At 36.0% G+C, this 27,616-nt stretch overlaps 1 protein-coding gene across 7 annotated transcripts in view; it reads left to right on the top strand.

Annotated features, from left to right (window-relative positions):
• Positions 1-27,616, top strand: part of PLEKHA5 (pleckstrin homology domain containing A5) — a 166,699-nt gene that overhangs the window by 119,505 nt on the left and 19,578 nt on the right. For 4 of the 7 annotated variants that reach the window (XM_061988853.1, XM_061988850.1, XM_061988848.1 and 1 more), the window contains exons 10-16: positions 1,405-1,872; positions 5,028-5,496; positions 8,927-9,010; positions 11,693-11,812; positions 25,393-25,455; positions 26,590-26,670; positions 26,805-26,954. In XM_061988853.1, coding sequence (XP_061844837.1) covers positions 1,405-1,872; positions 5,028-5,496; positions 8,927-9,010; positions 11,693-11,812; positions 25,393-25,455; positions 26,590-26,670; positions 26,805-26,954 — 1,435 coding nt within the window. Of the gene's footprint in view, positions 1-1,404; positions 1,873-5,027; positions 5,497-8,926; positions 9,011-11,692; positions 11,813-12,465; positions 12,520-18,960; positions 19,042-25,392; positions 25,456-26,589; positions 26,671-26,804; positions 26,955-27,616 lie in introns of all 7 variants that reach the window. The other 3 variants (XM_061988852.1, XM_061988855.1, XM_061988854.1) reach the window with 2 other exon arrangements.

Below are 27,616 nucleotides of genomic sequence, written 5' to 3'. Positions count from 1 at the left end.
ACGTTGATGTCTTGCTGTTTCTGACTGATACATTTGAAATAGCGTATATGTCAAGGCAGCAGTGTCCTGTTTTTTTCATGTCATGGAGAAGTCATGGCAAGATAGAGTGGTACATTTAAAATTGTCAAATATTACTAGTAATGGGTAGTATTTTATAAGGACTTAGAGTTTTCAGTCTTTATGTATTTGCTGAGGTTCCATCAGTGGACTGCTGAGAAGCAGTCAGTGTGTGTGATGGCTTTTTTACACATGGATTAGGCACTCAAACTGGACAGTTATAAAAATGAATAATGCATTTGGCAAAAAAGGTACAAAATAGTGTGAAAGGTTAATTTGACATTATCTTAAACTTTTGTTCTTGGTTTGGTTTTATATAGACATGTAATCTTAAAGAATTATATCTCTTCCTCAACTTTCCTTTTCCTTTTCATACCAAAAAAAGTTGATTAACACATTTTAGAGTTTTTGGGTTTTATAGTAAATGGAAAGAAAAAAAAAAGGTCACTATTTGAGTTGGTATTCAGTTCATGTCCTGTCATGTCCTGGTATGGAAAGAACTACAGATTCTTGAACTGCATACATGAGTACTTTTTAAGTACTCTAAAGCAGTAACAGTTCTAAAAATGTCATTATTTTTGTGGTATAGTTCTCTTAAGTCAGCAGCTATTTTCTCCCTTTAAAATTAGGGAAGCCACAGTTATTTCCCACAAAATGTGTGCCAGCCAAATTGATAACACACCAGAAAAACCTAACTGATGCCAGTGACCATGAGAAGTTGTTTGCTCTCTTTAAAGGAGCTCATTATATGTTAAAATCAGCAGTATTGTGAATCACAAACTGGTCAGTAATGAAATCTGCTACCATTTTTAAAGATGGGTTTTAAAATTGTCTGAATTTTAGGCTATTGACATCTGGAAGCTATACCTCTTACAAAGCCACTGAATATTTTTATTTTTTTAGTGTCCAGCCCTCCAGGAACTGAGCATCCACTTTTTCAGACTCTTGGCTTTGTTTCTCTTTATGCACATTTTTTCTATGGGGCTAATTGGAAGTTGGCTTAAAAAATTTACTCCCTATTGTAAATGATTTTTAAATAGCAAAGAAATAGAGAAGCATGGAAGAAGAAACACACACAAAAAAAAAAACCCTCAGAAAATAAACCAAACAAAACACCACTACCACTCTGTAAACAAAAGCAAACCACTTCAATACAACAACAAAAAAACCCCAACCTGTTCCTGATTATTGGAAAATATGTCCTGGGTTGTTCTTTAAAACACAAGATATTGGTGTAAAATATCTGGACAGGGATTCACTTAACCCTGAGAAGCACTAATATATTCACTTTACTATTTGTAATGAATGTTCTGGTGATATTTTAACTTGTCATATGTTCCTTTCCAGAATAGAGAAGTTAACCAGTGAAAATACATCACCTCGAGAGCCAAATCATATTTTAAACCATCGGATGCTAATTAAGCCAGAGGCACAAAATAACCAGAAAAACAAGGAAGTGAACAAAAATGAGGAGAAGAAAGCTTTGGAAGCTGAAAAATATGGATTCCAGAAAGTTGGGCATGATAAACCGTTAACAAAAATTAACAGCGTAAAGCTAAATCCTTTGGGATCCGAATACAGGACTTTACCCATAAGCACAATTCAGGCTGGACACTTCAGACCAATTCATTTAAACGGCTCTGAGAACAAAGCTGTTGGTGTTGTCCTGGCAGACACTGGAGATGGAGGTCACCACAACACAGTTCAATCACATATGGAGTCAGAACGAGTTATGCAGAGAACTAATTCAATGCTACAATTGGAACAGTGGATTAAAATACAGAGAGGAAAAGGACCTGAAGAGGAAGCAAGAGGGTTAGTACTATGTAATAATTTAACTTCCTTTACTAGACATTCTAGCAGATAATACTTGTATCCTGGTTAGATTCTTTAGGTTTTGGTCTATATAACATAAATATATCATTCACTGCTGTCTGTAAGAATTGCCTGAATGACTGTTCAGAAAGTATTTATTAAAGTTTCTCTTTCATTAATTAATAATCATTATTAAGAGATTAATCTATTAATAACTTGATAAAGTAATAAATAAAATAACTTAATTGATTAATTAATTGATTAAAATTACCAGAAACCCCTACTGGGTATTAGAATTTTCCCTATCCTCGTGGACAGAAGACTTCATCAATCATATAAATTATTTTTCCTCTTAAAATCTGTTCTTGAGATTGCCCTGTCTCTCCTTTTTTGTTCATGAATTCTTGTAATAATATTTTCTTTTAAAATTCTTCAAGAATATTACAGGGAGCTTTTAAATTTTAAACAAACTTTGGTTGAAGAAAGAGAGAGAGAGAGAGAAGCTTTACCTAAGACTAAGTCATAGAAAACTATCTTGATGCTTAAAGCTTCTCTTCTCATTAAATTAAGTATCTCCCAGTTCTAATATTGAGTTTCAGTGATTGTTCATGAAGCTTTGAAATCATATGTGAATGACTGACAATATTAAATCTTGCACTGATAGCAATTTCTCTTGTCTGACAGAAGTGTAGGGATGTTGCTTCCAGGCTGGCTTACAGAGAAGCAGCTCTAGCAGTAAAATATAAGTTCTTAATATATTAGACAGCAAGTAGGGAGATGCTATCATAGGAGATATTTTGAAGAGTTGGAAATTTGGGAGTTTGTTTATAGATAGGTGGCAGAGCAGAACTTAATATAGAACCAGAACCAAGTTCAGACAATGTGTTTTCCACAAATTTCAGAATATGGGAGTTAGGGGGTTGTAGGGTTTTTCTTTTTTCAAAAACTTAGAAAATATACAGTCGTTTGATTTATACTTGTCAAAACTGGTTGAACGTTTCCTCATTGCCTTTAGTCCTTCATTAAATTTAATTAGAAATTGTGTTGTGTCTTGAAATACTCAGCATTAGTAGTTTGGTCAAGTTTGAGCTTGCAATACAGACAGGGACTGTGACATTTATTTTACTATGCATGCTTGTGTAGTGAGAACTGAGGAGGCTCTTTGATGCAATTAGGGGTTTGGTTTTTTTTTAATTGGACTGTAAAACTTGCAGCCAAGCAATAGAAATTTGAATAACTGTACCATTTTTCAGTTGTGAACAAGTAAAAAACCTAAAACTGATTTCATTCTGGGAATCAAATAGAGGGAAATGTGGTTAATGTTATGTTATTAATTAACTATATCTTATTCTTGACTATAGAGAGCACTTGTTGCTTAAATAAGGGTAGCAATGATAGCACAAAAGTTATTCTTTCAAATAAAGTTCCACATAAAAGTAGCAAACTGAGAAGGAATTATCCTCGAGCTATGTTTTTTGCTTTGTGGGGAGGTGTCCTTGAATTATAAATTTCTAATGTATATGTTTTCTTTTAATTTTTATTTTTAGTCAATGCCAGTGTCTGACTGGAGACAGAAATTTATATAATATTGAAGTTGATGAATGAGAGTAGACAGAAGCTTCAGTTTATTTTACAGCTTAAGGTTGGGTTAAGAGGCTAGTAAGGCTGCTTTTGTAGTATGACCTTATAACTTAGGTTTTTGAGAGAAGTTGTCTTCATTTAATGGTACATTACATGAAGAAATATAGAGGTATTTAAGCAGGTTTTGCAGCAAAATAATAGCATTTAGAATCCATTTCCCCCCCACTTCCCCCTTTTTTTTTTTATTTGATGAGAATGGAAAGCTGTCCAACCTGCAAAATGGGGATAATACTTCATTAATTCTTGGAAAGCTTCAGAACCTATAGCAGATTTTGTATGTAAAGATCTTTATAGCCATTTCCATCTCCAAAATGTTATAGGTGATCATAAATACTTAGCTTAATTATTTGCAGTGAAAAGTGGGATTTACCATCATCAATTTCCTTCATAATTATTCCATAAGGATCTAACATGTACAATGCTGGCTTACCTTGGCTTTTGCCCTATATAATATCTATAATGTTTTTGTGGCACTGAAGTAGTTCAAAACCATTTTTAGGTTCTGTTGCCCATCTCTGGTGTCAGAGATTGTAGTTTGAATCAGTCTGGGGTATAGCTGAAACCTACTGCCCTCCAATGGCGGAATCATGTCTGATTGGAGAGCAGTGGTGGTGTCTCTGGGCAAGCATCTCTCATAGATGTGATCTGTAGCAAAAGGCTTTAAGAGACACTCATCAGAATTGTAGATAAGGGTTGAATGAATTAATGTTTATGACCTAGATTTTGTCCTCTGAAAAAACAAGAAGTGCTTTGTCATACTATAGGTATGCATCGATACTTGGCATGGGAAATTTTGCATTTCAGTTAATGCTGAAAGTTGCGAAGTGACTGTACTGGAATTTTAATGTGGCAACAAATTAAAGAATAAGACGTTGAACTGGTATCAGAGATGAAAAAGCAATAAAGTGTTGTTATCAAACAAAAATATTTTGCTATTTGTTTCACTTGAACAACTGGTAGGAATGGCTTGTCCTTGACAATTGTGAAATATGATTAGACAATTCCTGCTATTTTTCTTTGGTCTTCTGTTTAAAAAAATCAATTTTTTTTTAATGTCCACAATAATTGCTCAAGATTCAGGAAAACAACAGAGGATCTTTTCACTTTGGAAGGAGAGAACCTTTAAACTGGGCTCATGTGGAAACAGTATAGACCTTCAAAGCTTTCAAAACTTTGACCTATACAGCATATAGACAACTTAGAAGATTTGATCTAAATTTGACACTACTAGACTGTTAAAATTGGTAAAAAGATGAAACATGGATTATATAACCAAGCAGCTAATCAGAGAAAGGATCCAGTTCTGACTGCTGTAGTGCATTCAGTCGGTATAGTTGATCCTTGAATTGTCACCTTGCTTTTCTTGCACGTTTTTAAAATGACGCTAGTAGTAATAATAATATTTTTTTAAAAAAAAGATAAGAGTTAGTGGATAACCTTAACTGATATTGAAAGACTTTATATTGCCAGAGCATTTACGCTCCCCACTAATAAAAATGAAATTTGCATTTCAGCATAATCTCTTACCAGACATTACCAAGAAACATGCCAAGTCACCGACCTCAAGTTTTACCCCGGTACCCAGAAGGATACAGAACACTGCCAAGAAACAGCAAGGCAAGGCCAGAGAGCCTTTGCAGCGTAACACCATCAGCTTATGACAGAGCCATAGGACCAGTAACAGCCGAAGAAAAACGGAGGTCAATGCGAGATGACACAATGTGGCAGCTCTATGAATGGCAGCAGCGTCAGTTTTACAACAAGCAAACAACTCTTACTAGACACAGTACTTTAAGTAGCCCAAAAACCATGATTAATATTTCTGACCAGACGATGCATTCGATTCCCACCTCACCTTCTCATGGTTCAATCGCTGGTTTCCAAGGATATTCCCCACAGCGGGCCTACCGATCAGAAGTGTCTTCGCCAGTGCAAAGGGGAGATGTCACTATTGATCGCAGACACAGAGCGCATCATGCTAAGGTAAAAATACTTATTTTAATAGTTAAAAATGTTATTTACAAGGATTTTTAGTAGAAAGTATATAGTTACTATGAACTCGTGCTGCTCTGTAGTATATTTTACTATAATTAAGATTATGTTATGCCGCTATTTTCATAGAGGAAGGTTTAATTTTAGAAGCTCTTTAAAATCTGAAGATAGTAATGTCATGGTTTAGGCCCATCCAAGGGACAAAAGACCACAATTAGACTTGAGTACCATAGACTTGAGAATTCCTAAAGGGCAGGGGTGGCTTAATTGCTGCTTATGGTCCTGGACAAAACAGACAAGGCTACTCAGCTTGGGGAAGAAAACAAAAAATAATTTAATCCACCACCAACATAAAACCTCAAAATATAACAAACAGAAAACAACACAGAGTGGTACAATGATGAAGAACACAACCAGTCCTTTAAGACCACCTTCTCCCCATCCCTTCCCTCTTGCCGAGCTCATAGCCTTGATCCCAGCGTCTTTTTCTCCTCCCCCACTGAACAGCTCAGTGAGGCAGGGAATGGGAATTTCAATCTGTTCCTGATGGCTTCTGCTGTTTGTCTTTCCTCAGGGCAGGTGGGCTTCTTTCCAGTCCTCCCTGCTTCTCTCTGGGGTACCTTACACACCTGGCAGACCTGCACGAGCCACTCCAATGTGTGTTCATCCCAAGGGCTGCAGCTCCTTTCTGCCTCTCGTGTAGGTCTGTGTGGCCTGCAGGCTCTCCAGCACGGCCTGTGCCATAGCCCTCCTCACACCGCCTCCTGCCCGTATGGGTGCACTCACACAGAGCTGCTGATAGCTCTCAGTCCTGCCATTGCCTTCCATGGGTTGCAGGGGCACAGCTGTATTCTCATCACAGTTTCCAGAGAGGTCTCCAGTCCAGCACTCCTCCCTTCCTCCTCCGACTTTGGGGTCCGCATGGTCACCTCCATCTTTTACCACTCCTACACCTCTTCCCAAGCACTTCAAATTCCTGTCCTTAAATAGTGATGACAGAGGTGCCAGATTGTCCCAACCGTGCTGGAGGTGGGTCTGAATCCAAGAGCCAGGGGGAACTCCAAGAGGACTAAATTCCCTGATTTCTTGACAGGTGCTGTTTTCTGTTCTTCAGCCACAAGTTTGGCTGCTTCAGGTTCCGGCAGAAAACTGAGAGTAGTGGTTTCTTTCAATGCTTTTGAGTTATTAGGGAGATCACTAAAGATCAGAGTCTGTTTGCACACAACTGCAGTGATGACTAGTATAACTTTGTCTTCATCGGTGAAAGTGAGATATGAAGAACTGTGAACCCGAGTGCTGTATGTGGCTCTGCTATATCCATCATGCTTGTGTTATGCATGCTTTTTAATAGATTGGAGAGAAGTACATAGAAATTACTCTTTCAGTTGGATGCAAAACTAGAGCTTGTATAAAATGCTTTTGAGCATTTTTCCTAAATCTCAGGTCTCTATGTTTCTTGATGCAGGAAAAAAAAAAATCTTTACATTTTAAAGCAGTTTCAACAACTTACAGTGATTAATAAGTCTTGGTTTTGGAACTTTTTAGATATCTATCAACAAAAGAGTAATTTTGGTTTGACATCCTGTATGTCTCAACTGCACTGGAAATTTAGCCATCAGTGCTTCTCACATGTCTGAGAAATATCACTAGGGTCAGTGCTGCAGAGTATGTGCTTACTTGTCCTTTCAGTCATGTTTTACTTTCTGTTATCTTTTTTTTTTTCCTTGTGAAACACTTCTGCTAGACTTTTATTTCATATTTAGAATCTTTTTGTGGTGGTTTAGCCCTGGCTGGGCGTCAGGTATCTGGCAAGTAGTAATATCACTCAACTTCCTAAACTGGACAGGGAAGTGAGAAATGCAGCAAGACATTTGTGAATTAAGGACAAGGAGATCACTCAGCAATTAGCATCACGGGCAAAACAGACTCAACTTATGGAGAAAAAGGTTTGGTCTATTAATGAACCATCAGAATAGGGAGATGAGAAATAAAACCAAATCGTAAGACACCTCCCCTCACCTCACCCTCTTCTCACGATTCTCCTTCCTTCCCCTCCATCAGCACAGCGCATAGGGAATGGGAGTTATGGTCATTTCATTACAGATGGACTTTGCCGCTGCTGCTTCTTAGGTGGAGGCCTCCTCACGCTTCGCACTGCTACAGTGTGGGGTCCCTCCCACGGGAGACAGTCCCTTAAACACTCCTCCAGCGTGGGTCTTTCCCATGGGATACCGTTCATTACAAACTGCTCCATCATGGGGCCTCTCACAGGGGCAGCTTTTCACAGCCTGCCCCAACATGGGTCATCCATGGGGAGAACGGTCCTTCAGGTATCGACTGCTCTGGTGTGAGTCCCTCACAGGATCACAAGTCCTGACATCAAACCTGGTCTGGCGTGGGCTCCTCTCTCCCCACAGACTCGCAGGTCCCGCCAGGAGCTTGCTTCAACGTGGGCTTCCCACAGAGTCACAGCCTCCTTCAGGCATCCACCTGCTCCAGCATGGGGTCCTCCACGGGCTACGAGTGCATCTCCTCCCCACTGTGGCCTCCATGAGGGGCACAGCTGCCTCACCATGGTCTGTGAAGGTCACAGAGGAGTCTTTCTTCCAGGGCATAAGCACCCTCCTCCCCCTCCTTCTCCACTGACCTTGGTGTCTGCGGAGATGTTTTCACATTTCACTCTCTGTTGCTGCTGCAGTTTAGCACCTGCCCAGCAACGTCTTCCTGTTCTCAAATACATTATTCACAGAGCGGTTACCTCCATCACTAATTGACCAGACCTGGGTCAGCTGCAGTGTCCATCTTAGAATTGACTGGCTTTAGCCCTATCAGCTACAGGGGCAGCTTCTGGCAGATCTTTGTTTAAAGAAGCCACTCCTGTAGCCCCCCCACTACCAAAAACCTGGCCCAAGCAAAACCACTACACTTTTATACAAGACTCATGTTTCCCTTTGATTTTTCTTGCTATTTGGTTTTTATGGTTTTCGGTTACACTACTAGCTTTTGCCATTAACTTAAAAACATGGGCCTGTTTTTAAGAGGTGAGTAATTAGGAGACTGACTATTTGAAATCAATAAGGTAAATTTAAGATTTAAACCCATCTATATAGAGATCTTAGGTTTTTAAACAACTGTCAGTGATAGGTAAAAAACCTAAAATTGTTGTTTATGCAGGCTATCAACAGAACAACAACTAAAAGGGAGGACTGTTAATTGAATGATTAAAGCTGGGATATTTCTAAAATTTAGAGACAGGCTACTTCAGTGTCCTAGATAGTACATCAGTGGGGAGCATGACTGGAACAAATCATAGCAAATTTGTCATGAGAATAAAGTTGACTTGACTATTTTTTTAGCATTTGATAGTTTTGGAGTCTTTAGATAACTATGAATCATACTGTGCTATTTTGTTTTTGTACAGCATGTTTTTGTGCCCGACAGAAGGTCAATGCCAGCAGGTCTGAGTTTACAGCCTCTTACTTCTCAGAGCCTCCAAGGCAAAACAGTGAGTTGGATTTTTATTTGGTGCATCAGAGTTGTTTTAAGAATAATTCTTTAAATATGAAGAGGCAGAACTGAAATTTTATTCTGTTCAGAGCTTGCATTAGCTGTATTATTTTAGTTATCAGGGATTTTTTAGGCAAATAAAGTTGAGTTCTAAGAATATGATGTAGCCATTGGGTCCAGATTTTCTTTGAGAAAGACAGATTTTTACTTTTTGCAATCGTCTTACACATTACAGAAATCCCAGGGAGAGGGGTAGAATACATCACAGAACACTTATTTCTCCATTAATTATTTAGAAAACCCTAGAAGTGAGACTTACCTATTTTGAAAATCTTAAAGATACTAAAATTGCATTTGGTCAAATAGTGTCTTTTCTGACATATCCCATATTACTGTGGTAGAGCTGAAATTATCATTGAAAGTATTTCATCAAAGTAAAATCGGTAAATACTCTCCACCTTCCTAACTGAAACGTGACTCTTAGCTGAAGGCTGAGATTGTTCTAAATTTGTCATTTCTTTACCAGTCTTTGTCTCCTTTCCATAGTCTTTTTCTGTCCATCTGAAATTACGCTTGTGTGAGTTATGAATCAAGAACACAGATTTGGAATCTTACTGTGGACAGCAGCTCCCCAGTCAATACTTCCACTGCCTCAATCCCTGTTTCTTGCACTTCCCAGCTTGAATCCCTGGCAACTTTCAACAGGTTATGGGTTGGTCTTTGGCAGGTGGTGCATTGTCTCTACGCCCTGTCTTCTGCAGACCTTTCTTTGAGTTCACAGACACATTGGTTCTCCTGGGTTCTGCTGCTGTAGCTGGGCTGATGAGCAGGGTAGAGGGCAAGGAAGTGCAAGCTTCTGCCTATAGAAACCTGAAGTTCTGCCCACCAGCACAAGTGTTGCAGAGGCCAGAGGAAACCTGTAGGCAACTCTTTAAAAAAATAAAAAGTTTTGTGTTGTGGTTGTTGCAAGAGCCCCAAGAGCTGTATCAAAAGGACAGCACTTACTGCAATGTAAAAAATGTTTGCAACATTCTGAATGTCTAGAGAGAAGTAGAAATTGCTGATCAGTGGGCCCCTCTATGGGGAAGAGAGCTTGCTTGCAAATATTGTATTTAGGTTCCATTAAATAGTTTCTTCCTAATGCACTAAAATCAGACTTTTGGAGAACATACTGAGAGGAGTTTTGATGCTGAAAAAGTGATTTGCTGTTCCTTTTGTTTGAAGATGCTACTTTTCAGTTCTCTTATTTCTGAAAATAAGTTTTCATGTGCTTTGAAATTATGCTAATTTTCAGACTGAAAGCATTGTCATTGATTTTTTGAGAGAGTTTGAAAATGTCTTGTGTAACAGTCTAGATTCTTATACTTACTCTCTGAAATTAAGTCTTTAAAATTCAGGTATTGAAAGAATACTATAAGAGAAATACTAGACAATTTGGCTTTAGTATTGTCTTTACCTCAAAGAAAACGGTTTTAACAACTATGGAAGCTATGAAGCTATATGGAAATCCCTTGCTCCCTCTTGTGGGGTACTTCGGTACGAACTCACTACAGTGCCAATGCCACGTTTGTTCTCGGGGATTATTCTTCTCTATTCTGAGAAACTGGTATTCGTTTTTCAGTAATTTAATATTTAGTTTTCTGGGGCTTTTTTCTTTGCTACTTTACTCTGGACAAATTCTGTGAATGTGGGTGACAACACGAAGGCTTTTAGGGTTTTGTTGGATTTGTTTGGTGTTTTTTTAAACTCACACAATTTGTGAGAAAGTCAAAATGCTAGATGAACATTTAACCTCCAATAAGATTGACTTCTGGAGAAGTGTAAGAAACAAAACCAAATAGGAACAGAACAAAAATACTTGTGACATTAAGTGGTTTTTTTTCTTTCAAGTATTGCTAATAGAAGTGGTTCCCAGATGTGGTTCAGGAAGTTTCCCAAACTGACCTAAACTGATATGTGTGGAATTTACCTGACAAATAATCCATTTGAGTGTTACTTTATTTCCATTTCATATATAATCTTGGGATTTAAACAATATTCCTCAGCCCTTCCAAAGGCTATATTTTACATCTTAGTCACAAAGTAAAACAACAAATTAACTGGTAGCCTCAGATCTGTGAGTGGGACAGAAAATTATGGTTGTCATGTTTGTACAGTTTTCTTTTGTGAAAGGTGATTGTTTCTGTTGTAGTTCAGTTATCATGTATTTTTATTGGTTTTACTCTTATTGAATACATTTGAAGCATTATTTTAGAAACATAAATTTTTGTGAGGACATTTTGATGATTCTTTCACCAAGCTCAAATGGCTGTCCATATACAGGTAATGATATCCTAAGGACTGGAATTATCTCTCTCTTCGCTTCAGTCAATACCATCAATTTGATATACATGTCAGAAAAAGACCAAGCTTCTGAAAAATCCTCGCTTATTTTTATCCTTTATACAGAATGTACCACTTTTATGGCATTTGAAGTGTCATTTTACTGGGTAGATAAAAGTTAACCCTTCATTATAGATTTGAAAGTGGTCAATTTGGGGGAAAAATGGTGTCTCTTTTATTGTATCACTGTAGCAAGTTTTTTTGTAAGAAAGATATTAAGAATCTTAATTTAAATGTTGCTTAAGATACCAATTAACCTTTGTTCTACTCTTTGGCTTCTCACACTGCACTCCTTCAGCCAGAGGAGCTCACGCTGCTGCTAATAAAGCTGAGACGGCAGCAAGCTGAACTGAGTAGTATCCGGGAACACACACTAGCACAGCTCATGCAACTAAAACTTGAGGCCAGCAGCCCTAAGGTCAGCTATAAAGCAATGTGTGTCATGTACCATTCTCAACTAACTTGTAGTCATTCATTAATCAAAATTTGCATTTTACCATTAGTGCAACGTTTTCTGACTACTATGGGGTTAGACTAACATTGGATGTTCATGTACGTGATGTTCTGCTATTAACCCTTTGAGGCTTCACTCATGACTCATATTAACTGAGTGAAAATTACATACAAATATTTTAAAATATATTGCAGTTAAGTTTAAAGTTAAAGGTTTGTAACCTATAGTTATTAAAATAAAAAACAGTAGTGATAGATCATGAGATTTAATTTATTGCTTATACTGCCTCATATCAGATACAGTCTTCTTTGTAATCTGTACACAAATGAGGACATATTTAAAACACAGATTTATCAAAGGGTTTATAGTTGCTGGTGTAGTAGGCATTTACTTACTGTATTTTATATATAAACCCAACGTGCAATAGTTCGTAGTCTGATTTGTAGCAAATTTTCATTACTTCAGTTTCAGGATCAAATCTTGTTAGCACTTCATTAAAAAAAGATCAGATAAAAGTAGCATTATGTATGTTGTCTAGTTTACATCTTTTAAATCTCTTTTCATGAATTCTACACTTTCTGTCCCTCTCCTTTTTCACCCTGACTGCTGCCTGCTAGAATGAGATTCTTTCACATCACCTTCAAAGGAATGCCATATATTTGGATCATCAGGTGGGATTTGCAATTGTTTACATTTCTTAATGCTTTTTGCCTGCTTCTATCAAGCTGGAAATACTTGGGGAGAAGGATTTTCAGTGTTTTTTATCAAGTTGTATATTTAATATATTTAAGTAGCACAGAATATCTTAATTACAAATTTTTCATATGGAAGAAAAACCCCTCAATTCAAAATTTTTCAGAATACAGGAGCAAATCACCAATTAATTTTGCTGGTCTTAATTTTGTTCTTATAATAACACTAACTGTAGCACTTTATCATCTTTAACCAAAGTCATAAAATACACTTCCAAGCTCATATGACACACATGCAATTTATAGAAAGTTAGTATTTCTTATAATTTTAGTTTTGCAAAGCAAGAAAAGTTAGGTATTTCTACAGGACATTAAGTGAAAAGGGGGTCAAACATGAAAAAAAAATGTTTTAAACAAACCATAGTATGGCTCATTATTTTTTCTCCTTTTACTTCATTATTTCTTAAAGATTTACATAAGAATAAGATTTTACTTCTTTACAACTTCTGTTTTAAAATGAGAGTACAATTCTGTCTTCACTGACATAATTGATTGCCACGTGAATAATTTTTATATCAGATACCTTTTTTATTGCTTTGTTGCATGATCAGATGGTACTTCTGTACAAGCTGTGTGTGAGAGGTTTTTTGCTAGAATTTACAAAAGACAGTCATAAATGCTAGGAAGAAATGTAGGCATCTAATTGTCTGTTAGATAAACATAAAAATCACTAGGACTCTTTCTATTATTATTTCTTAAAGTGATTTTTTTTCAGCTTTATGCTTAAAACCAACTGTTCTTAGAACTTTTATGTCCTATGTGTTCTTGTGATTTCAATGAGATACTAAAAACCACACATGCACATGGAGACATAAATGCACACGTGGCGTGCACATTTGGTTCACCTAGTGCCTTTATTTTCTTATTATCTCTTGGAAACAAGGTGTGAATTGTGACCAATTCAGTTAGATGGAAATGCATTTCTAAACAACTCTCTTCTATCTTAGTGGATGCAGGAGGTCTAAAACAGTAGGGAAAACTGTTTACTAAATTAGGCCAAAATATTTCATGCAACTCAAATATTTCCAGTTCATAATGTTTTGGAATAAGAGTATAATTTTGTCTTCAACAATGTAATTTATTGCCAGGAAAGGACAAATGTCCATGTGAAATGTAAAATTATGTACCATGCCATGCCATTGCTTGAATAGCCAAGCTTGTCAGTATAATAGTATTGAACAGAGAGAATTGCCTATGTGTAACATGCAAAATGGTAAAAAGGATTTTCTTCTTACTTGCATGAGATAAAATTTAGACATTTAATGTGATGTGCTAAACATTAATTTACAGTAGTGTCTAAATCTTATAAATGTGCCATTATTATCCCTAGCAGAGATGCAAGAAATCACTGCACTGCCTACATTAAGAAATCATCAAGTCTAAAATACACTACTTTATTCACAAATCGTGAAAGAGCAGTTTGCAATACTTGCCGCATTTTCTCATAAGCTTTCTTCTTTTCCCTTGTTTTGATATAGTGCTGCCACCTACCTGTACGAAATAAATCCCCGAGAGTCTTTTTGCTTTCAGTACCACTGGTTCTAGGGGTGGTATCTCTTATCTTTTTTACTTTGTCCATTATCAGTTTTCTTTTATGTTGGGAAGGAAAAAAAAAAGAAAGTTTCTTCTAGTCTAATTGAGGCCGTTCTTCCTCATTGTCTGTGTCTGTAGCCAGTTTGCATAATCACTTGCCCTCTTTGAATTTGAAATATCCAGTGCACTTCAATTAGGTATTTACAGTCATATTTAATCTCTAAAAATAGTGTCAAAACCCGCTTTGCCTAGAGCATGTGATAGAACTCCGATCCTTTTATCGTCAACTCTCACCTTTTTGGTCACAAAGGATTCAATACCCTACATAACAATAATTAATAAGTTTACCTGACATTGCACAGGTAAATTTTCAGGCAGACTGAAGTTCATATGTAGGAAGGATAACTTCTATGCCGTTGCCTACTAGTTGTTATCTACTGTTTAGGTGGCTTTCTTATCAAGACTCAAGAATATACCATAGGCTTTTATATCATACATCATTTTTGTACTGTTCTTTCCATCTGAGATGCTTAGAAATTCTTCTGCTAGACTTTTTGATGTTTTTGTATTATGCTTTTAGAGTTTTTGTTGTTGTTGTTGGAGCTCAGCGATGGGGGGGAAAATCAAATAAATTGACACATATATCACGTCATATGATTTCTTTGATGATTTCTTTTATGGCTAAAAATGTGATCATCCAGCATCTTTTTTTTAAAGTGAGGTTGTGAACCACTCTGCTGACTCAAGGTTCATTGAGAGTGAGAGAGGAGAGAGACTCACCTGCCACTTAGGAAGTAGTTTTTTAGACATAGCTAGCCACCCAAAGCAATGATTATTTATGTGCTAATGTGAGACATATGAGGGCATGTAAAATTTCTGTCTACTGCATTATCATATTTTAAGGGATCACTTATTGTGTATTACTAAATCCAAGCCAGAGGTCTCCTTAATGTATTTGTATCCAGTAATTACAACAGTAACAGAAGGTAGGAATATAATTTTTTTCAAATAAAAACTAAACATGGGTTTTTTTCTCTTTCCTGCTGTGAAAATAAAGCCATGGAAAGAGGTCTCACTTGACTTACTACAAAACCGGTCTTCTAGTACACTTCTGAATTTTATATTGGTAGTATATTTTAGTATTGATAGTAAAACTTTTCTTTGGCTGAAGAAACCTTTTCTGCTGAGCTCAAACTCTGTCTATGTAAAACTCTCCACGTGTGTTGTATATTGATCTCAGCGTATCTCAGGTTGGTCTGTCACGGTAGAAGCTCTACCAAATTTGATTTAGGCCTTTTTTCTATTCCTATTTTTGGAAAAGACTATTTATGTAAATAGTGTAGATGTTAAGTATTTCGTATACTTCTGCCAGTACTTTCAGTTTTAGTTTCTTTCAGTTTTCAAGGAATGCATAAAAATAAACAGAACTTGACCAAGAAGTTGTGAAATAAGAGAGTGAAGGTCCCGCAACCAACATCCATGCAGTCTTGGCGTTTTGCTTCCGTTTTCTTCTCTTCACTACTTTCTTTCAGAGGTGATGAAAGTGATTCTGGGAAAAGACAGTAAATTGAGGCAGTCTGGAATACTACAAATCATTTTGGATAGCACTAACATGTCCTGTATTATAGAACTGTCCTATCCTGTATTATATGTGATGTATTTTATTTCAGTCCTATATTGGCAATATACAGGACACTAGTCAGGCTATCTGTAGAGTGACCTGACCTAAACACCCCTTCCCAGAGGAAGAAGGGAGGCTCAAGGATAGGGACTCTATAGGGTGGAAAAAAACTGATTGCACTAGAGGTGGCATAGCTGCAAAAAAAGACAAGAAAGAAAAGTGCTTTTTTCTTCTTTTTTTGGACAGAAGATTAAAGAGCAGAGGAAAGGTGGGAGAAAAACTTGGTCAGATCCTATTGCCACTGCTTTTTACCATCAGGAAGCTTGAAAGGAAATGAATAAAACTGCCAATCTGAGCTCAGTCTTTTGTCACCCATAAACATATGGTCTTATCTCATCAGTGAGATCAACTGTCCTGTTAGGGAGCCACTATTCCAGCTGATTGCTGCCACCAGAGCAGCACATACTGAAATGTCATCTATGTAGGGTGATGTCATACATGGAAGAGAATTTTTAAGAAAACAGAATAAGAGAAAAATTGTCAGTAGCTTGGTTTTACAGTTTAAACACAAAATACCTACTCAGCTGCTTGCTTATAGTTACTGTTAGCTGTTCATTCATAGATCATACCTCAAGGAGGTGTTTTTTTCATTGTTTCCAACAGGAAAGTGGTTTTATATACAATAGTAAAGAAAAAAGCAAAGATGAGGTGTCGCTTCTGGGGAGAAGTAGTTATTTACTAGAAACATAAAGTTATGAAGCCCAGGCTTCTGGATTTTATTTGGTTTTATTGCTGTGTGGCACCAGGCAGTTCACACTTCAGTTTGCTTATGAAGATCTCAATTCTGATTTTTGTAACTTCTTTAATAGGAGAGATTCTATAAGGCTTTTAGTACTACACATAGGATCTAAAAGGTGCCCTTTGCTGTACAAAATTTTTTTTCTTTTTCTAAAGTGAGAGAAAATCAAGGCTTATTTCTAGTATGACACAGCAAATCTTTTTCCTTGAGCTATTTATTCAACGTGAAAAGTGTCTAGCTTCAGTTCGGGAGTAACCTCATGTATATGCGTTAAGAACACAAGCATCCTTTTCACCTTATAGAGCTGGGACTTGCCTTTGTGTACAACTCTGGTTGTTTAACTCTTATGTTTAACTCTGGTTTACTTTGCCAGTTCTTCACTACACATTGCCTTGTGTGTGCACTAGCTTTCCTTAATGTTACAATTATTTGTAACAAATACGTACTATTTGAAGAATTTAACTTCTCAAGAGTTAAAGGACCGTATTTTTTAGAAAAATTATTTCCTAAAAGGGAAAAAACTTGCAATATTTGACTGCTACAAAGGCTTTTTGGTTGGCATTAATTTACCACTTATCTGGTTTTTGATCTCTATTCTGTAAGGGCTTAAGGAACCAGAGCTTTTCTAGAAATAACTGGCCTTTGCAGACAGTGTTAGATAAGCATGATTAGGCAGCAATGGTAGTAAAAATATTGAAAGAGGTCCTATAAATCAAAGTTGGAGCTGGCTGGAGGACAAAACATTACTTCAGCATATCTTTTAAGCAATTTTTTTTTTTTTGCTACTGTTGCTTTTCTAATCTGGATGAAAGCAATCTCCAAACAGTTCTACAGAAATTAATTCCAGCATTGTCCGTTATCAGTCAGAAAGGAAAAATTAGAAATATTGTAAAAAAGAATTAGCCAAAGAGCCTGAAGTTGTTGAAATCCTTCTAATAAGAATGCCTTTAAAGAGTATGCCCTTAATAAAATATTTCAACCTCAGACCAATTTTTCCTTTACAAATATTTCAGTTGACTATAGTTTAATTGCTTGGCCTTGGACCTTATTGTTGATCTTACTATTGAGATATCTTTTGGTGTCACCCAGTGCACCCACTCTCTGGACAGACCTTGAATGTAAAAAGGAGAACAATTTCTTAGTTCAGTTCAGGTTCTGTATTTATGTGTACTGTAGGTGATGCAGCAAATGGGAGGGCTTGCTTGTTTGAAAGTTTTTTCCTGCCTTGGAAAAACAGAGCATCATCATAAGCTTGCATTCTTAAGCTAAGGTACTCCTTGTTGGATGATTAACTTATCAACTGATCAAACTTTGCCATGTTTAAAACAACAACAACAAAAAGATCCTCTATCTATAACAAGAAAAATGTGTTTCCTATAAGGAGGGAAAAAAGTACTTCTCCCAGTGTAGTTATTTTAGTTTTTTCCTAAATAACTAGGGACAAGAAATTCCAAAAGGCATCATAACCTCAGTCTTTCTGTTGCATGTCAAACATTGCTACGCAAAATTCATGGTGAGTTCATATATATAGAGAAAGACAGGGTGAAAAATTATACACACAGTTCCTTCCTGTGTAACAATATTTGGAACAGGTATTGCTAAAGTTTCCAACAAAACTAGGAGGAGGATTAAGAGACTTAACAGTTTCTTTTAGAGAGAACTATTTGTTCTCATATTTTTTCACTTACTGTTAGGAAGGTCTCCTTTTTAAACCAAAACTCCCATACTATTTTCTATGTTGCACACTTTTCTGAAATCCTAAATGTATGCAATTTTTACAGTAATGATCAAGGTATGTGGTGTTGACAGTTGCATGCATATCAATAAATACTAAACATAGAAAATGTCTGACCAGTTCCAAAATAATTTCACACTCATATAGATGGGTAAATAATATGAATGATGATTGAAAGCTCCTAAGCATATAAATCATTGCAGTGAACAAAGGCATTTTGTGATACATGAACGTAAATTTAAACCTCACTTCAATATGCAGAAGCTGGGAATGCTTATATTTTTTTAATGTATATTGAGTTTTTAATTTAAAATGTGTTCTGATAAAGGAGTGAGTGTTCCTGTTGCATAATCTGATAATATTTTTCATTTCAATATTGTGCAAAACTGGGCTTATTTTAAACATTTTTATTTTTTAAAAGGGAGAGTGTCGGTGAATAAATATTACATTGGTCTTGAGTATTTAGGTGGTTTTGATACATTTGTTTGACTCTAAACTTTACAAATGTTGATATTACTGAATGATGCAATATATAAAAAGCATGGGATAAAATGTATTCTACTGCATTATTAGAAAAAATTAAAGTAGAGGCTATATTTTACAGTGTCGTCTTTCAAATCTAGCCATGCTGTAAACTGATGTTTGCTGTATGCTCCTCCTGATTTGAAATAGATGAAAGAGAATGAACCTTTAATCACCATGGTTCACACTATGATTGAGAACTCGGCGCTAAGACCACAACTGTACCATCAAGTAAGGTCTTGGAGAGTGAATGAAATTGCTTTATCATCTGCAAAAATTTTCCTTAGTGACAGTTTTGGTTGTTCCTCAAATTTATTCATAACATTGGTGTTTCTCTTATTTGCTTTGGAAAACCACAAGTCATCCATGCTTTATAAAATGCTGCAATATCGTTAGCATGGCTTTTGCTGTGTTTTTGTTGTTAAGTATTAAATGTACACTTTTGAATAACTTTTTCTGTCTAGATGATTTAATTAGTTGATGTTTTATGCAGGTGTCGAGTAAATTCGTAAAACTTCCAATAAGCTTCCAACATCTGTCTTAGCATGTTTCTCTGCAATTAGTGTTCAAAGGTGCTTCTTTCTTTTGACCACTACAAAAGCATGTGAGTGGTGTTTACCTGGTCATTTCTGGCAATTTTGTTTTGTCTTAGGAAGTGGATTTACAAGTTTTTCTTTGCACCTACCAAGCTTTTAGCCACTGAAGAAAGGAAAGATCAAAATTACTTTGATCTGAGGACTGTAAATCCAAAAGGCAGTGTCTGTTCATAAAGTCACAGCAGACTTAAATGTGCACACTTACAGAGTTATCTAGTGACGATTCTAAATTATAAGATGGAAGAAGAATCAGAAATGTGAATGGAAATATTGTCTGTGAGTTAAGACCTGCATTAACTTATGAGCATGGCCAATACATATCTGTTGGCACTGCAGTGTCTTAGGGATACTGGGACTTAACTTAATAGATCCTGTCACATCAGAGAGTGTTTAAGGATCTTCTAACCATAGCTGCAAGATGTTGTTCTTACTTAAACGACTATGGTGCTTTGCAATAGATGAGGTGTACAATTCTGGCTGCTGGTCAGAAAGGAGTATCTGACCAGTTTCCCTGCAATGCATTTATGCCCTTGTGAGCCAAAATGACTTATAAAGGTTGCATAGTTTGAGAAAAGGAGACGTTCTGCCATGTAAAACAATCATTTATTTGTGATTATTATTTAAAATTATGGTACTTGATTTCATGGGGTTTGAGTTTGAATTTTTTTTGGAAGTCAATTCCACATTGTAGATTTGCTCGTTATCTAGAAATTTGCAAGAAAAATCTCAGCTTTCCAAAGAAAGTTAGATTGTGAGTGACTTTGATTTCAGGATCATACAATTTGTATTGTTATGTGCAAAACAGGGGCTTTAGCGTGGAACCTGAATGAACTGTTTCAGAGAGGAACAGGAGAAGTAAGGTGCCTTCAAGCCCCAAATGAAACTGGGTTTTGTTCTGGGTTTATTTTATGTTATGGTTTTTTTCTTTAAGCAAATCAGTAGTTTTATGTGATAAGAGTATAAAAGACAAGTTAACATACACATAGTGAACAGAGGTGTTTGGTATATGTACAGGGTAAGCTAGCTCAGCTTCTAATGCTAATGTAGACACATTTGAGGTATAACTGTGCCTAAACTAGTCTGCCAGCTTATTTAGGGATACCAACAGATTTCAGAGTGCTGTCTTGACGAAACTATGCTGTCAGCTAACTGATTGCTACACAACACTGCCTACACCTTGTAGACATACCTGCTGCTTCATATTTGACATTGAATAAGCACTTTTTTGACATTCTTGTCAAAGAAACAGTGAATCTCACAGGTCATGAAGACCGAATAACCTTTTGTCACTAGAGATGCAGTCTCTTCAGGTCAGACTATTTGCGACATATTGGCAGGCTCATGCAGAAGAACACATGTATTGCATGAACTAGAGAAAAGCAAGACGTCTTCCCTGTTTTCATGGATTAAGTTTTCTGTGTGAAATACTAAATTAATTGACCTTCAGGATAGGACAAAAATACTAGTCTTTTAAACTTTTGTAATGCAAAACTAACTCATTTAAAATTCTGGCATCTTATTTAACGTTTAAACAACATACAATTTTTTATTCAATTCAACAACGTTCAGTTTTTTATTAATTATTTTTACCAGTCATCCTTCCCACTGCAGTTTTAAAGAAGCATAAACAATAGGGAGAAAATTTTGTGTAAGCCTCTGAAACCTGTTTTGTTGTCAAGATGATAAAATTGTTTCTGATGACCGCAACCATTCCTATGGGTAGAGAAAATACTCACTACACTTTTATGACTGTGTTTATTTAGAGTTAAGCAAAGGAAAGCAAGAAAAGCTTGTATTTCATTAAAAATTAAGGTGTTTTGCTTCCTGTTTGTTTGCAATGATTGACAATTCTTTAGTATAATAGCTAAAATATATACTATTTCAAATGTATTGTAAGACTTTTTTGTTTGTGATTTGCTACATCTTTGCAATTATTTAAATCTGTTTGACTTCTGTCGGTCTGCTTTACAGGCTGTACTGTAAATTTAGAAGTATATGCCAGGGCAATGATTTCATTCTGTGTGATTCTGTGATTACATATGTACAGTCAAGAAAAATAGAGGATTTTTTACAGCCTGGACCCATTACTACATTTTTGGTAGAAATGGTATTAGATAGAAATGGTATTTTTATTTCTTTCTAATGGTGGATGAGGAATGTTATTCTTGTTTTTTAAAGAAGTATGTGCTGATTTTAAAAAGTAGAATTCTCTTCAGTTCTTATGTGTGTGAGATCTCTAAAGGGTGCAAAACAACAACCTGAGTGTAGCAAACTAACATACAAAGTCTATGTTTGGATAAAACATGTAGAAATTGTCCTCGATTTTTTGCTTCTATAAGGGAGATCTTGTTTATAACATTAATTATTGTAGTTACTATTATGAATATTATTGCAGTCGCATACATGTAAACTATTTGACATGTTAGATTTTGAGATGAATAGATAGAAATATTTTTGGAGTTTGTTATGAGCATAATTTGTATTGGGCTAAATGTATTTGAAATATTATCTGTCACATTAGAGGAGAAACTTGTTTACCGTGGGGTAAGCACCTATTTACCCTTTGCTTCCTAATAGTAAGAATTTATTTAAAATTAGGGGAAAAAAGCGTCTTGGGAGTCGGATTTAACCTCACGGTTCCCACAAAATGTCCTATGTTTTCCTTTTTCAATTTGCTAAGTGCAGTTATCCTGTAGAAATGCTCAGTGTGCTCTCAGGATGTGAAATTTCCTGCCATAAATTTATTGAATCAAAATTATTAGCAGAATTTTAAAATCGTTTATACGATAATGAAGTAATAGTTACTTAAATGTTTTTAATATTGACTGCTGTTGCAGTTTAATCCCAGCTGTCAACAAAGCACCCCACAGCTGCTCACTCACTGCTCCCATGTTGAGATGGAGAATCAGAGGGGTAAAAGTGAGAAAAATCATACAAACACAGCAAAACAAGGGATTCATTCACTGCTTCCCATGGGCAGGCGGCTGTTCAGCCATCTCCAGGAGAGCAGGGCTCCATCGCATGGGAATGGTTACTTGGGAAGACAAACGCCATCACTCCAAGCATCTCTCCCTTCCTCCTTCTCCCAGCTTTATATGCTGAGCATGACATGATATAGTCTGAGATATCACTTCGGTCCATTGGGGTCAACTGTCCTGGCTGTGTCCACTCCCAGCTTGTTGTGCAGTCCCAGCCCAATACTCACTGGTGGCATGGCATCGGAAGTGCAAAAGGCATTGACATGGTGTAAGTGCTGCTCAGCAATAACCAGAACATCCCTTTATCAATATTGGTTTCAGCACAAAGCCAAAACTTAGCCCCATACTCGTTTCTATGAAGGAAATTAGCTCTATCCCAGCCAAAACCAGCACAACTGCTTAAATAGATTTACCACCCTACTCCGTGTCTCAAGAGAGAGATTTGCCTAATCTGCATTTGTTTGGAAATAAATTTCCCTCTAAAGACATTTTATACTGTGTCCATTGTGGTGAATTTATCCACTTCTGTGATTCATCTGGTAATGGCATTTGATCATGATGGGGTCTGTGCACTGGGGCTGTAAGGTAGATAAGTTATTTCTAACATAAGATGGAAATTGAGTTAGGGTCCATTTACCTTTTCACATGTAACATTTCACAAATTCCATGCGTGCAATTTCCCTTTCTAAATTGTAAGTTCTATTCATAGTTACTCAGGATGCTGCTCCTTCGTGTTTGGGAGATGTGCAGTATATTTTACATTATTAGGAGGAATGGACTTTTTTGTATCTGAGTAGGAAAACGTGAAGGAAAGTGCAGAAGTCAGCAGCCAGTCATGTCTTTGCTTCAGTAGGTGGCACTCTCTCTCTGAAATTACTGTCCTAGTAGGGTATTTGGTGAGAGAGGCATTTGTTGAACGTGACATAAAATACATTTCAGTAACTTGATCGTTGGAGCTCTTATAATGCATTTACCAGGGTGATGAGGTTGTTAACCTTGCTTGCAATGTGTAATTGCATTTTGTCTACTGCAGTTCCTCTCAAAACTCTAGCAGGATACGATAGCATTCTGCACGTTTTGCCTTAAGCTAATTTGTAGATTTACTGTGGAAAGAGAAGCTGATGTTTTGTCAGACATGGTTTAAGTGTTTCATACTACTTTTAGAGGTCTTGAGCTAAGTCTACGTAAAATGTTGCAATAGAAATGTTGAAATTAAGTGGCTTTTTAGCTGTGCCTATTGTGAGAAACTAGTACCACTAACAAAAGCAAGAAGTTGGCGGCAATTTTTAAAGTGTGACGGGATTTTAATACAAAGAATTAGCACATGTGTGGTGTTCTTTGAACATGTGTTTTTGTTTTCTGAATACTTACAATATAGTCCTTTTAGGAGGTAGGCAGGACTAAAGATGCTGAATTGGCAAACTGGTTTAAACTCAGCTATAATTAAGGTTGAAAAAACCAAAAAAGGTACAAAATACTGGCTTGAAAAAATAATGTTACATTTTTCCATGTAAGCTGTGTCAAATGCTGAGCAGTGTCTTGGGAAGATGTATGTATCTGTTGGGAGATAATCTTTCTTTTGTAAAAATCTTCCAGTTGTGAAATACAACTAGGTCTTCTCTGTAAGTTAAGGACATTTGGCCATGTTTATGAGTTTTTTTTTAAATATTTCCATTCCTCATTTTTCTCTCATTGTGATAAAATCAACAGTTAAAAAACACAAGTCTTGCAATAGTAGGTGTTTAAATCGGTATCTTAATTTTTTGTGACATTCATGAGGTGCAAAAGTGCTGTGGCTTTTTTCATATTCCAACACACATTTTCATTAAATGTCCATTTCAAAGAAAGTTGCTCTGCAGTTTTAATACACTATACATACTTCTAAATTGTCACCAGGTGCATTTGCATGAGGTATGTGGACATATTGTCTTGAAATGAAACACTTAAGTGTGTTGAAGATTTACTGTATGTTTGGAATGCTTGTCTGATTAACCCTTCCCTAGTCCCTTCTTCATAAGTGTCCTTTAACTTGGACTTGTGTTTTTATAGTCTTTCTTGCACTATTCAGTCATGGTGGCCTAGTTACGACAGATGTATGAAAGGAAAGCATCTATGATGGGACTCAATGCACATTTTTTTAATAAAATAGAATACAAAGGTTGATATTGTTATGCCATTGCTTCTATAAATGACATTAATTAGTTACTGTACGTGACAGTCCATTCTAAAATGAGGAGTACCTTTTTTCATGTATTATGTTTTTATTAGTCAGTTCAGGGACTGAAAGGGTTAAGGATTTGATATGAAGAGCTGTATGAAAATAGTTTGAGGATACCTTGCATGCTGACTTAGCATGAGGAAACAAGTTTGATTAGGTTCAAAAATAAAATAGAAAGGCTTTCATTTATGGCATTTCTGGTAATACACTATAGGAGTGGAGGGAATCCATACAAAAAAAGTAGACAGAAAGGTATTTGTTGGCACTTATTGAGCATATGTCTGTAACGAGGTATTTTGCACGTATTTTGCACAAATTTTGTACACTTAGGTCATTTTGCTTTGATTTCAGATTGACATCTGAATATCCACCTTGTGAATACACTTGACCTTAATGGGCCTAGAATGGCTAATCCCAAGTGGAATTAACCCCTCTACTTAGAATGCACATGAGAAACTGTAGATAATGATGTCTAACCATGTCTAGATATACGTTGGCAGTTTCATCTTCCTACATAGTCCATGTTCAATTGAGTTAGTTGTACATCTTTAAAAATACAGTTTGCATTAGAAGCATAGCCTGTTACTGCAACTTTCTACTGATAAGTCTGTCTGACATTCCATTTCCTTATCTTCATTAATATATATTGGCTGAAAGTATATTGTTCAATGTGGTATGTTTGACTTCCAAGCAAAAACTGATTTCTGTATTAAAACTGTTAAGCTTAACAGTACTTTCATTTTCACAGTCCAATTAAGTTGTTTTATGGCAATATTATTCTTCCTTATAGTTAACACAAGAAGAATGTAGGGGTACACTGTACAAATATAGAACTGAAGAGCTGGATATTGATGTAAGTCATTTGTATTTCTTCTTCATTGGAAATGTTGGTATTTTTCTCCTTATTTTGATAATAATTTCCTCCTTGACTTTTGGGTTTGAAACACATTTTATAGAGGTGTTTACCAACAGAAATGGCTTTGTAAAATGTAGGGGCTCTCTTACTCTCTCTTACTCTTTCTGTAATAAGCTTCTAAATTGCTGGAAGTATTACGTTTTAGGCTGAAATTTCAAGTATTACATATGTTCAAAGCTGAGGTGAATTGCTTCTAGGAAGGAATTAATTACTTTAGAAGGGAAAAAATTCTGTAGTTGTAGTCTAGTTATAAGCATGAGGCTATAATTTCCCAGGAAATATGACCAATACTCCAAAACTGGAATTTGGCATGAGTAGTTATCATTCAGAGTGTTGGATTGCTAGTTACTAAAGAAAAGGGACTTGATGTAAAGTTGGTGGTGAAAAGTACCCATACAGTCATACTGTATATGCATACAAATATGCATGTCTAGTCATTCTTGCACAGTGCAACTAAGAGCAGATGTAATGATTTAAGAGGTGTTATTTGAAGAGTAAAAAAAGAAAGCACACTTCCAGTGTTATCTTAAGAGTTAAAAAGTCAGAGCAGCACAAACTGAACCAAAAAGATTGTTCAAATAGAAATATTTCAAATTTATTAGGGTGCACTGAGCAGTTATTTGCTCAAATTCAAGCTGATGTGGAACAGTTTTAGTCATAGGTAAGCCTCAATCAGAACTAAAACAGGGCATGGATAGTACTAGTAACTAACTATTAAAAACTACCATCTGAGATAAACCATGGGGACGACTGCATGTATATAATATTCCTTATAATACTGAGGAATATGTAATCTAAACCAGTATTTAATACCTATTAGTAAGTTGTAAAGGTTTAGCTGTAGAATCATAAATTATATGTTTTGAGCCATGCCGTTTCAAGTTGTAATAACACTTACTTCATAGTTTCCTAAGGTTAATTTGAAAATGCATGACTGATGCCTTTCATAATTATAGAATTCATGTTTTGCGGTAATAACGTGTTATGTTCATGTAATGATCAGTTGGTTTTGATTACTGAAGATGTTTAAAAATTAAATCCTAACGACAATCATTTTCTGTTATATACCAGGCTAAGCTTAGCCGTTTATGTGAACAAGATAAAGTTATACAAGCACTGGAGGAGAAGCTTCAACAGCTACACAAGGAGAAAGTAGGACAATTGTATTTATTACCTAAAGTGGATGTTATTTTACATGCTTATTATAAGAACATTGCTAACTGAAATAAAACAAAAATCAACCCAATGATGCAGAACATTAAAAATAATTCTTTTTATTATAATAGTACACGCTTGAGCAAGCTTTGCTATCAGCAAGTCAGGAGATAGAAATGAATGCAGATAATCCGGCAGCCATACAAAACGTAGTCTTACAGAGAGATGACTTACAGAACGGACTACTTAGCACTTGTCGAGAAGTATCGCGAGCTACTGCAGTAAGTAATATGTTCTCACCAGTAAAATTCAGCAAATGTTAAATGTTTATCTTCCCATTCATATTCTTGATTGGGTTATCTTTGGTTATTTTTCATTACATTCCAGCAAAACTCAGTCATCTTTCACTTGCTTTTATTTTTGTCAAAAGCAGCTGGATAGTGAGCTTTTCATTATGTCCATCAAGTCGTCTTTAATATTTTTTTTCAGGGATGAGCACATACTGACTTTAACTGGTGTGGTAATTTTCACCTTTATAATATGAAACTTTTATTACAGTAGAGGTAAATAATGCAAATAAGCTATCAGATATTTGATCAGATAGGCTACTTTAAAAAAAAGCTGCAGTATGAAAAGAAGAAAATATATACTGTCGTGTTTTCGTCTAATAGTGGGATTTTATATTTAAAAGCTCTTTCAAGTTGTGCACTTCCAAAAACCTTTAAAAAAACCACCACACACAGGAAAAAAGGAAGGAAAGTGCTCTTTACTGTCCTTTTCTACTTCATGATAATTTCTACACAGAAATGATAAGGCAAAGAATCATTTTTGCTGACTTACATATGTATCAAAAAGGTATTTCACTGTCAAATTCCAGTGGTGTGCAGTGGCAAAATTGATCCAAAGTAGGCCCTGAAATATTGGTTTTAGTATAAACCTTAAA

Source organism: Colius striatus, chromosome 1, assembly GCF_028858725.1.
Source record: "Colius striatus isolate bColStr4 chromosome 1, bColStr4.1.hap1, whole genome shotgun sequence".
Classification (NCBI taxonomy): domain Eukaryota; kingdom Metazoa; phylum Chordata; class Aves; order Coliiformes; family Coliidae; genus Colius; species Colius striatus.
The sequence above is the reverse complement of the archived record's forward strand: the minus strand, read 5'-3'. Positions and strand labels throughout refer to the sequence as shown.